The sequence below is a fragment of the Henckelia pumila genome, chromosome 4 (genome assembly GCF_033568475.1).
Source record: "Henckelia pumila isolate YLH828 chromosome 4, ASM3356847v2, whole genome shotgun sequence".
Classification (NCBI taxonomy): domain Eukaryota; kingdom Viridiplantae; phylum Streptophyta; class Magnoliopsida; order Lamiales; family Gesneriaceae; genus Henckelia; species Henckelia pumila.
This window is the reverse complement of record NC_133123.1, coordinates 23,616,131-23,628,882: the sequence shown is the minus strand read 5'-3', so window position 1 is coordinate 23,628,882 and position 12,752 is coordinate 23,616,131. Positions and strand designations below refer to the sequence as shown.

Genomic DNA, 12,752 nt, shown 5'->3' with positions numbered 1-12,752 from the left:
TATAACTTAAGCCAGATTTATCTCCAGCTTGCTTTTGCATTCCAGTAAGCTTATCTAATGATATCGATGCTTTATTCCAATAATTTACTAGATCTGTTAATCTCTGATTTTTAGATAAAGTTTCTTGAAGTTTACTTCTCAGATCATTGTTTTTAGTCATCACCAAACTTATTTGAGCCTTTAGACTGTCTGATCCAGTGAACTCATTTGAGTCACTTTGATCTGACTTATCTGTCTGACTCTTTTCATTTGTTCTGACTTCATCAAACTTTTGAGATAGTATACGGTATTCATTAATCATCTCATTTAATGCATTAATAAGATCTTCTCTACTAAATTCATCAGAAGTATAGTCAAGTACCTCTTCATCATCTTGAATATTTGTGTCATCAGCCATAAGACACTTGACAGCATCATCTTCACCTTCACTTGATGATGTCTCTGAATATGATGAATTAGAGTCTGATTCAGCCCATTTGTTGTTGTTTTCATCTACTAACAGAGCTTTTTGTTCCTTTTTTCTTCTAAAATTCTTCCTTTCTTCCCTGGAAATATTCTTATGTGATTTTATTTTCTCTTCCTTCTTTGGTTTGGTACAATCAGCTATGAAATGTCCTTCTTTTTCACAGTTGTAACAAGCTCGATTATCTTCAGCTGGTTCTTTTGATTTGAAGCTTGATCTGTTTGTTCTTCGGAAATTTTTGTGATTTTTCCTCATAAATCTTCCAAACTTTTTGACAAATTGTGACATTGCATCACTGCTGATTTGTTCTGCGGTTTTGGTTGCTGGGATTTCATTTGCTGCAGTGAGATTCTTGGTAAATTGTGATATTGATGTCTCTTCCTCAGTTCGAACTCCCAGCTCGAATTCATAAGATTTGAGATCTACGAATAGATCATGTAATTCAATCTTATTGAGATCTTTGGATCTCTCATGGCTACTGTCTTTACATCTCATTCACGAGGTAGAGCCCTTATGAATTTTAGCGCTACTTCACGGTTGTTGTAGCTCTTTCCAAGTGCATTCAACTCGATCATAATGCTGTTGAATATTTCGTCAAACTCATTCATTGTTTCACTTGGTTTCATCTTTACGTTGTCAAACTTTTGGATGGCCACCATGAGTTTGTTTTCTTTTGTCTGGTCATTTTCTTCACATAGTTGTGTGAGTTTCTCCCATATTTCTTTGGCCGTAGTACAACTTTTGATCTTGCTAAACATATTCTTGTCCAAAGTCTTGTATAAGATATCTCTGGCAACATTATCCAGATTGTCTTTCTTCTTATCTTCAGAAGTCCATTCAACTCGAGGCTTTTCTATCATTTGTGGACCACCAGCAGAGACGGCAGTGGCAGTGTTGGTTTTCATAATTTTCATAGGTTCATCTGTAACCACGAACCACATATCATCATCTTGTGCTGATAAATATGCCTGCATACGAATTTTACAATCGTCATAGTCTTCTTTTGAAAACATAGGAATTTTACTAAAAGATGTCATAGCTAAGAGACGGTTCAGATGATAAGCAAGAACCTCTCTGATACCACTTGTTAGGATCGAAATACGTGTAGAGGGGGGTGAATATACTATTTTCAAGATTTTAAAAGTGCTTCGATCTGATTAGTGAAAATCAGACATAAGTTTTATTTGCTTAAAACTTTGTTTTACTCAAAAGATCTGATAAGACAGGCAGAAAAATCTTCCTCACAGATTGAACTTAAGTTAGCTAAGGCATATCAAACAAAGTATGTGCAGTAAGTAAAAGAGACAGAGAATTTTTATGGATGTTCGATGATTAATCTCCTATGTCACCCCTTCTTCTGTTTCTAGAAGGATTTCACTAGAAGACTTTGATTTATACAACGCTTTGTACAAATCCAATCCAATCAACCCTTTGATACGAACTCCTAGCAACACACTCTCTCTAAGCTGAACAAACACTCTGCTTGGAGTTACAAAGGAAGCCACAAAATGGGCTTCGAGATTTTGATCTGGAAAGCTACAACTAGCTTTGATCTGGATCGTTCTTGATGTGATATATATGTTCCTTGAGCTCAATCGATCTTGAAATATTTTCTAACTCAGAACTTCGAAACTTTTATCTGGTAGAATGAGTTTCTGAGGTAAACTTATGGAATGATGATTGGTTTTTTGGCTTTCTCGAATGAGTTAGAATGCAATCTTCTAATTCGAAATTTCTCTTTGTTGTTCACTCTCTCTATGTTTAATCTTTGAATCATCACTTATTTATAGTTTCAAAAACTAGCCGGTGAGCCACCAAAATCTTCTGCCAACAACTTCTGAAAAGTGAGCCGTCAATAGCTTCTAAAGTGGCCGCCAAATAAATCCTGCAGATCTTGTACTTTGGCAACCGTTTAAATTATCATTAAATGTGTTTTGTCTTCTAGCTCGACAACCTTGGCAACTGATACTTCCATTTCGATACTTTGATTTGGTTGGGTTTTGATCGATCTGGGAAGTTCATTTCATTTGATCGGTTAAGTCGTTGTGGAGAAAAACGTAGATCAAATGCTTGATTCATCCGAAACTTCCAATTTCAATGGAAACTCGTTCTGGACAACTTTTTTAAGATTGATCTGTACGAACCTATTTTGATTTGTCTTCCGTTTGTCCTTAATTTTTAGTACTTGGTTTTGTTTGACTTGTTATCACCAAAACTTAGAGTTTGATCTCCAACAAATCTTATAGTTGTAAAAATTATTTAGGATAGGTCTGTAATTGAAATATCAAAATTTCAAAAATAAAACAAAAATAAAGTGAGGGAAGTTTTGACAAAACAAAATATGGTGTCTAAGGAGGAGATTCTTAATATATAGGGAGAGATACATGATAATTTCACTATGTATTATTAATTAATAGTTTTAATTATTATTTTAATATTCTTTCTAAATTTATTATATTTAATTAAAATTTTATTTTATTTACCAACTAAAATTTAAAAATTACAATTATAATAAAGATATTTTTATAATAACTTTTTTAATTATAAACATTTCATTAATAGGTAGTATGATTTATTCTATTCTTTTTATTCACTTTATGAATATTTTGATTATTGACATATTACTCAACCCTATCACTATGTTAAAAAAAATAACATGTAAACATATGAGGAAATATTTTAACAAAATATTTTTTATACGAAGATATAAAATATAATAAATCAATCTTTTGCCATGATAATTTACATATTCAAAGTATTATTTGTAAATAAATTATTTTTGCTCAACATTTTTACTAAGTATTACTTAATGATAATTGATAGTTTTATTTTCAATCATTTGAATTTTTTTATACCGAGTATGATAGGATCGGTTAGGTGTGAGGAAAACACAAGTTTAAAATATTTTGAGCTACAATAGCTCGTTCTTGAAATGTTTGAGTAAGAACCGAGCACAATTATATCGAGTTTAGTTAATAAACCAAGTGAAAAGCACTCGAAATAATCCATCTAGAAATTGATTAAGTATTTGAAAAATCGTTTTAAAAGATTGCAAGTTGAGATAGTAAAAACATTTTGGTTGAAGCATTTATCAAACACTTTGTATACAATATTTTGGAACTTTAAAGAACATATAAAATGCTTCAACAAATCACCCAGAAACAGTAACAAAAATTAAGTGAGATAAAGTAAAGATATAACAATTTGTTTATGGATGTTCGGAGCTCAATCTTCTACGTCACCTCTTCTTCCTACTCGGAAGGATCCACTAGAATACTTTGAGCATTACAACGTCTTATAATCACTCCAATCCAACCTTAGGACTTATCCCCCTGTCTAAGTTGGAATTTCTAGATTCTCAACTCGATTGTAGGTCGCAACCTTACAATCCGCATAATGTTTAACGCATTTATGCCAAGACTTACAAACACAATCTATACGTCTTTGTGACTTTCACTCAACTGATGTTTACAAATCATCTCTCATATGTGTGTGAGTGAGTTTGGGTTGAGGTGTGAAGAACTTGACTGTGAAAGCTTAAGAAAGTTGTTGTGTTCTTCACACCAAGGGCAAGCTCTTGAATAAGATGAATGGATATGTTTTGACGCCCTCTCTTGATGTGGAAAAACTCTAACAAGCTGAATGTTATTTTGGGTGTCTACTCTATTCTTCGTTCAACCTATAGTCTTGTATTTATAGCATCCAAGAATAATACAGACGTTAGATACAAGAAATATGACTGTTGGAAAAAGGTTCTGATATTACAACATTTATATTTCTCTTTCTGGACTGTAGTTTTGATCGGTTGACTAGGTCAGGATCTGGAGCAGTAAACAGGCGAGATCACGTGACAAGATTGTGTTGGAACACGTGTTCAGATCAATCTAGAATTGATACCCGGTGCAGCGAAAGTTCAAAAATTTTATTTTATTATATGGAACGATTTCATATCAAGGGTATCAAAACTTTTACGATTAAATATGTGTAAGTAAAACAAATAATCACAATTAAATATTTTACCTTAAAATCTCGAAGCGAGATTATGAACACCAACAGAACTTAATCTGCTCTTCTTGTAAATCCCGGGAACCGATGACGTCACGATCAATCACCGGAATTAGGTCCACGAACGAAAAACAGAAACCCTCTGATTAACTTCACTAGAAATCAATCAGAAGTTTTACGTAGAAAATAAACAGATTTGATCTGTTAATTCGGATTGTAATTTTTCACAAAAATCACAGTCCGAATTTTCTCAAAAGGAGATAGGGAATTTTCGAAAATCCCTTAGAAAAATATATGTAGTGTTCGAAATTTGCAAGACTGAATCTCTCGAATTTCGAACACTGCTTACATATTTATAGATAATTTCTAGACTAGATTAAGTTATAATTGTATTAGGACTCTAACTCCTTAGGGCCCACAATCCATAACTTAAGCCCAACAAGCCAAGCCCGTTGTTATAGAAATTAATATAAAATTCATCGTGACTCCGATTGATAAACTGATTTTACCAATGTGCACAGAAACCATTTCTGCATCTTTTAAAGTCAAGATAATTTTTCTAAATCAGAATTCAGTGATGTCATTTTAGGAAATCCCACTCCCTTTAGTTAAGAAGTCCAACTTCTCTTTCATTAAATTTAACTCTTTAAATTTAACTATCTCTACGGGGTTTTAGTAATCCATTACTTGTGTAACTCTCAATGGTTCAGGAATACAGCTAGCCGTGGGCTCACAACTCCTTGTGACTCGGAACAACAATTTCCAACTTACCCATCGAATCATGGTAAGAGCACCTAGCAACATCGCCCCATGATTCCCTAGGTATTACTGATAGTGCCTGCAAGAACCAGTAGATTTTGGTTAGCGTACAGTACGATCCCTTCATCCATATATCCCGATCGAATCAACAACCATTGGTGCATCGAGAGTCGTTCGAGATTCGATAACTATGCATTACATCTCGGAGATCAAATAGTGACATCGCATGTGCTACTAGGAAACCGAGTAACCTAAAACACATCATGTACTCTGGCCAGAGATTCGTCACACTAATATCTCCTCAGATCGCATAGGATATCCACACTCGCAAGTATGTGGTGAATCCTTGACAACAAAGCATCGACTCCTATATGTGTCGTAACTATACCCAATCCCGACACCTAATGACCCCAATAGAGTTGGTAAACGAGTCAAAGTACAGTACTAGCATATAGAGTCTCAATGATGTTTCAAGTAGTAAGGACTAATGGTGTACAACCAAAACCGCGGACTTTATCCACTCGATAAGTGATAACCACTTGGAAAGTCCGAATAGGGTAGTTCAATCATTCATCATATGAATATCCATTTGCATGCTTTGAACATCTCCATGTCCATTACCAATGAAACATGGTACTTGGCATCACAAATGCTAGTCTCAATCTCGAGCGATCCTTATCCTTATTAGCGGACGGCTCAATGGACTAGGAACTGTTTAGAATATACAGTGACTATAAGATGTGTTTCATAATAGTGATCTCTCTTTATTCACTATCTCATCTTACTTACACTATAGTATATTCAAGGTCTTTATCAAAACAACAATAGTATATCACAATATAACAATATGAAGAAGGACAAAGATAATGCCATTAAGGAATGTAAATTATATTAAACAAAGATTGTTTATACATAGAGTCACAAAAGCTCTTAGCCACAAGTTGGCTAACCGGGCACCCACTCTTTCAATCTCCCACTTGCCCTAAAGCCAACTAGTCACACTACGCAATCCCATTGCTTCGCGATGTTTGTCAAACAATGGTCCTGGCAAGGGCTTAGTAAGTAGATCAGCGATATTGTCTGTAGAGACCACTCTCTCGACAGTGATGTCTCCTCTTTCCACAATCTCCCGGATGATGTGGTATTTCCTCAGTACGTGTTTGGACTTCTGATGAGACCTTGGTTCCTTTGCCTGAGCAACGGCACCCGTGTTGTCACAGTACACTGGGACTGGACCAACAGCTTCAGGAATTACACCCAACTCTTGGATGAATTTCCTTATCCAAACCGCCTCTTTAGCCGCAGCTGATGATGCAATGTATTCTGCCTCAGTGGTGGAATCTGATGTGGTGTCCTACTTGGAACTTTTCCAAGAGACAGCACCGCCATTGAGCACGAATACAAATCCAGAGGTTGACTTCGAGTCATCCACGTCACATTGGAAGCTAGAGTCAGTATAGCCTTCCAACTTCAATTCTCTCCCTCCATAAACCATGAATAAATTCTTAATCCTTCGCAAGTACTTAAGAATATCCTTCACGGCTTTCCAATGCATTTGACCGGGATTGGCTTGATATCTGCTCGTGACGCTCAGAGCATAGGCCACATCCGGTCTGGTAGATATCATCCCATACATGATACTACCTATGGCTGACGCATATGGTATGTGTGTTATCTTCTCTATCTCTTCATCAGTCTTGGGACACATTGACTTGGATAGAGAAACTCCATGACACATAGGTAGATGTCCTCTCTTGGACCCATCCATTGAAAACCTTTTCAATATGGTATCGATGTAGGTTGTTTGAGTGAGTCCTATCATTCTTTTAGATCTATCTCTATAGATCTGTATTCCTAGAATATAGGATGCCTCCCCTAAGTCCTTCATCGAGAATCTACCTGATAACCATATCTTTGTTGACTGCAACATCCCTACGTCATTCCCAATGAGTAGGATGTCATCAATATAAAGTACTAAGAATGTTACCGCATCCTTAACTACTTTCTTGTACACGCATGGTTCCTCCGGGTTCTTGATGAAACCAAAATCCTTTATTGTTTCATCAAATTTCTGGTTCCAACTTCTTGATGCTTGTTTGAGACCATAGATTGATCTCTGAAGCTTGCATACCTTATGCTCGCTTCCTATGGATGTGTATCCCTCAGGCTGCATCATATAGATCTCTTCCTTAATGTTTCCATTAAGAAATGCAGTCTTTACATCCATTTGTCATATCTCATAGTCATACCAAGCTGCTATGGCAATAAGGATTCTTATGGACTTGAACATTGCGACTGGTGAAAAGGTTTCATCATAGTCAACTCCTTGCCTTTGAGTATAACCTTTTGCCACCAATCGTGCCTTGTAGGTCAATACCTTACCGTCAGGCCCAAGTTTTCTCTTGTAGATCCATTTACACCCAATTGGAACAATTCCATCGGGAGGATCTACTAAAGACCAAACTTGGTTCGAATGCATCGAATCTATTTCCGACTGCATAGCTTCAAGCCATAAATTAGAATCCGCATCAGAAATTGCTTCCTTGAAGTTTCTTGGATCACATCCAATGTCGGGTTCACTTTGATCTCCTTCAAGAAGAAGACCATATCAAATAGGAGGTCTAGAAGTCCTCTCGGATCTCCTAGATATAGGCGTGTCAATCAATGGTTCCTGAGGTGTAGGATCGTTATTTTGTATCTCGGGTTCTTCTCAAATTTCTTCGAGTTCCATCATCTTGCCTTTCTTATCTAATATGAACTCCTTCTTCATGAAGGTGGAATTCCTTGAAACAAACACTTTTGTTTCAGTAGGATGATAGAAATAATATCCGATTGAATTCTTCGGATATCCTACAAAATAACATAAGGTGGATCGACTATCCAACTTATCTCCCACTGTCTGCTTCACGTAAGCAGGACATCCCCAAATCCTTAAGTACGAATACTTAGGAGCTTTGCCATTCCATAACTCGTATGGAGTTTTATCTACTGCTTTAGTGTGGGCATTGTTCAACAACAATACCGCCGTTTCAAGCTCATAGCCCCAAAACGAAGGTGGGAGCTCAGTGAAGCTCATCATAGATCGAACCATGTCCAACAAAGTTCGATTACGACGCTCCGAGACACCATTCAGCTGAGGTGTCATAGGAGGAGTCCACTGAGAGAGAATCCCATTCTCTTTTAAATAGCTCAAAAACTCGGTACTTAAGTATTCTCCACCTCGATCCGATTGAAGTGCTTTAATACTTCTACCTTGTTTGTTTTCTACTTCAGCCTTGAATTCTTTGAACTTTTCAAATGATTCAGACTTATATTTTATTAAATATAAATACCCATACCTCGAATAATCATCAGTAAAGGTAATGAAGTAGGTGTGACCAAATTTAGTACCGATACTAAATGGTCCGCAAACATCTGTATGGATCAAATCCAACAGATTTTGACTACGTTCAGGCTTTCCTTTGAAAGGAGATTTAGTCATTTTTCCTTTTAGGCAGGACTCACAAGTAGGTAGAGAGTTAATATCAGACATATCAAACATATCAAACATGCCCTCTCCCACTAGCTTGTTCATCCTCCTTGAGGAAATATGACCTAGCCTAGCATGCCAAAGGTTTGCCGGGTTTTGACTATCGTTTTTCTTTTTATTTGTTGTTACCGGTTTATCAACATAATTAATTGGAACGTCTTTTAATTTTAAGTTATATAGATCGTTTTCAAGTTGTCCATTTCCAATCAAACATTCATTCTTGTAAATATTGCAAATCCCATTCACAAAATTACAAAAAAAACCATTTCTATCAAGCATAGAAACAGAAATAATGTTTTTAACTAAATCTGGCACAAATAAAACATCTCTCAAAAATAACTTAAAATTGTTCTGCAAAACTAAATAAACGTCTCCCACTGCTTTGGCTTCAACTCTGGAACCATTTCCGAGCCTCAGCTGGGTCTCACCCATCCTAAGCTTACGACTTCTTGTCATCACCTGCAAATCATTGCAAATGTGAGATCCACATCCGGTATCCAATACCCAAGAAGTAGTATTAAGTGAAACATTTATTTCAATGTAAAACATACCCTTTGCAGTTCGCAACTGCTCGAGGTATTCCTTGCAGTTACGTTTCCAATGACTGGGTTTCTTGCAGTGATGGCAAACATCTCCGGATATGTTCACGTTTGAAGCTTTTGTCTTGGCCTTCTTTTGTGGTACAATTTTCTTGGGTGGGGCAGAACGTTTCTTACCCTTTCCACTTGGCCCCTTCTTGGAGTAAGAAGAGGAGCCAACCAAGAGTACCGGTTTATCCTTCTTTAATGTGGCCTCATAAGACACAAGCATATTGACCATCTCTTCAAGGGTGGCCTCTATCTTGTTCATATTGAAGTTCACCACAAATCCGTCAAACGATGAAGGAAGTGAAAGAAGTAACAAGTCCGCGTATAGCTCATGCTCCAATGTCAAATCGAGTGTTACCAACTTTTCAATGAGCCCAATCATGTGTACCCCATGCTCACGGACCAAAGTCCCATCTCGCATGCGACATGTCATGAGCTCTTTGACGGTGGCATACCTCTCCGACCTTGACTGAGCTCCAAAAAGTTCCTTGAGGTGCATGTGTATGTCAGCAGCATTCACGGCATCCTCAAATCGCCTCTGGAGTTCATCAGACATTGAAGCTTGCATATAGCATTTAGCCTTGATATCATGGTCCCACCATTGATCAAGTTTTGCCAATTCTTCTGGACTTATATTAGCCGGTGCTTCCTTTGTAGGATTATTTTCTAACACGTAGAAAATTTTCTCCGAGTTTAAAACAATCTTTAATTTACGGAACCATTCCGTATAGTTTGCGCCAGTCAATTTATTTTGTTCGAGAATTGAGTATAGTGGATTTCGCTAATTCATTGTAATGAAATACTGAAAAGAAACAGACAATAATCAGTGATTGTTTAATTAGTTTACTAAGACATAAAATATGGCAAAATTTAATTTTATGAATTCCACTCCCACTATTTTAACGATTTCACTACCCTCTAGTGAAAACGGAAAACTCCTTTCCTTAGTGGGAACATGGAGTCCAATTGAAAAATCATAGTCCCGAATAATATCAGCCAACTATAATTTTCAAAAGGTAGAGCTCAATTACTTTCAAAGTAACCCCCATGTTTTTACCTCATGTCCAATAAGGGCCCAATAATATGACGCCGTTTATTGTGACATGTCAAGATAACCCATCAATATTAAGTTGTGATGGACGGTCGCGATGTGGATCCCCCAATAATATGAGTCAATCCCATGGGAGTTCCACCCAACTTAAAACATGTGTCGATCCAATGTACAGCTTTCCGACTAACGGGCCCCCCCAATAATATGAGCCGGACCGTATCCGAGGGTAGCATCTCATACATTGATCGTTGATGGAAGGTAGGAACATTTAAACAATATTTAAATTCTCTTTTATAAATCTTGATATCAATTTTAAATCATATTTAAAATGAGGGATTTTATTTTGAAAATTTGTCTCATCATGCAATTTATGTATGCTTGCGGGATTCATACAATTTAGTCTAAACATGCATACATCAATAATATCATATATGATTTAAGGATGATCGATCCCATTAACTAATCGACCTGTGGTTGCCAATCACGAGTCTAAGTCCAATCCTAAGTGATATGCAAGTATGCAATGCAATCCTATTACATTGAGCTTCCAATTTACATTTCTTCGGTCTTCATTGTCTGCTGGGCCCACCATTTCTTCAAATATTTGTCTCCCACTAAGTCTAATAAATTTACAATAAATTTCGATGACAAATATGGGATACATTTTAGGGGTGGGAACGGGCCATAAACCAGGCCCACTTTTATTACATATGACAATCATATTGGGCTATAAACCAAGCCCATTAATAAAATCCAACAACAATAAGACAAATGTAAATTACCTAACATACACCTAAAACATTGGTCATGGCAATCGATCATCCTTTATCCAATAATTAATTCAATAATTAAATAATTGGATAAACATGCAAAGGCATCATAATTTAAAAGATAAAATCATATTTTATCTTATCCATCTATAATATCATATCTTATCATCAATTGTACCAAAATAATTAATTTTATAAAATTTAATTTAACGGATAAAATTTATAAATTTTCCAAAAATTCAAATTTATCCAAAAATCAATTTTAAAATTTTTGGGCTCGAACAATTCGATCCGATGCCTCGTGAACCAATCAAAAACAATTTTCGATCGGATCAAAAACTAGAATTTCAAAAAAAAAAATAAAAATTTTAATTAAAAATTAAAAATAATTTTTCCGGGCTGCCCGGGACAATCCCGGGCAGCCCGCGCCCCAAAAAAGGGCCAGGGCAGGGCAGCTCGTTGCTGCCCTCGCTGCCCAGGGCAGCGATCCAATCGCTGCCCGATTTGCCCATTAAAATTTAATTTTAAAATTTTTGTTTTGTTTCAAAAATCGAGGCTTAAAAATTTTGTACAATCGATTAATTTAATCGTTTGATCTGAGCAACCTGGCTCTGATACCACTGTTGGAACACGTGTTCAGATCAATCTAGAATTGATACCCGGTGCAGCGAAAGTTTAAAAATTTTATTTTATTATATGGAACGATTCCATATCAAGGGTATAAAAACTTTTACGATTAAATATGTGTAAGTAAAACAAATAATCACAATTAAATATTTTACCTTAAAATCTCGAAGCGAGATTATGGACACCAACAGAACTTAATCTGCTCTTCTTGTAAATCCCGGGAACCGATGGCGTCACGATCAATCACCGGAATTAGGTCCACGAACGAAAAACAGAAACCCTCTGATTGACTGCACTAGAAATCAATCAGAAGTTTTACGTAGAGAATAAACAGATTTGATCTGTTAATTCGGATTGTAATTTTTCACAAAAATCACAGTCCGAATTTTCTCAAAAGGAGATAGGGAATTTTCGAAAATCCCTTAGAAAAATATATGTAGTGTTCAAAATTTTCAAGACTGAATCTCTCGAATTTCGAACACTGCTTACATATTTATAGATAATTTCTATACTAGATTAAGTTATAATTGTATTAGGACTCTAACTCCTTAGGGCCCACAATCCATAACTTAAGCCCAACAAGCCAAGCCCGTTGTTATAGAAATTAATATAAAATTCATCATGACTCCGATTGATAAACTGATTTTACCAATGTGCACAGAAACCATTTCTGCATCTTTTAAAGTCAAGATAATTTTTCTGAATCAGAATTCAGTGATTTCCAAAAATGTCCATCCCTATGTCATTTTAGGAAATCTCACTCCCTTTATTTAAGAAGTCCAACTTCTCTTTCATTAAATTTAACTCTTTAAATTTAACTATCTCTACGGGGTTTTAGTAATCCATTACTTGTGTAACCCTCAATGGTTCAGAAATACAGCTAGCCGTGGGCTCACAACTCCTTGTGACTCGAAACAACAATTTCCGACTTACCCATCGAATCATGGTAAGAGCGCCTAGC

At 36.1% G+C, this 12,752-nt stretch overlaps 1 protein-coding gene across 1 annotated transcript; it reads right to left on the bottom strand.

Moving 5' to 3' along the window:
• Nucleotides 1–954: 954 nt before the first annotated feature.
• Nucleotides 955–1,500, bottom strand: LOC140860672 (uncharacterized). Its single transcript, XM_073263678.1, has one exon. The coding sequence runs from the start codon at nt 1,498–1,500 to the stop codon at nt 955–957; it is 546 nt and encodes a 181-aa protein (XP_073119779.1).
• Nucleotides 1,501–12,752: the final 11,252 nt, after the last annotated feature.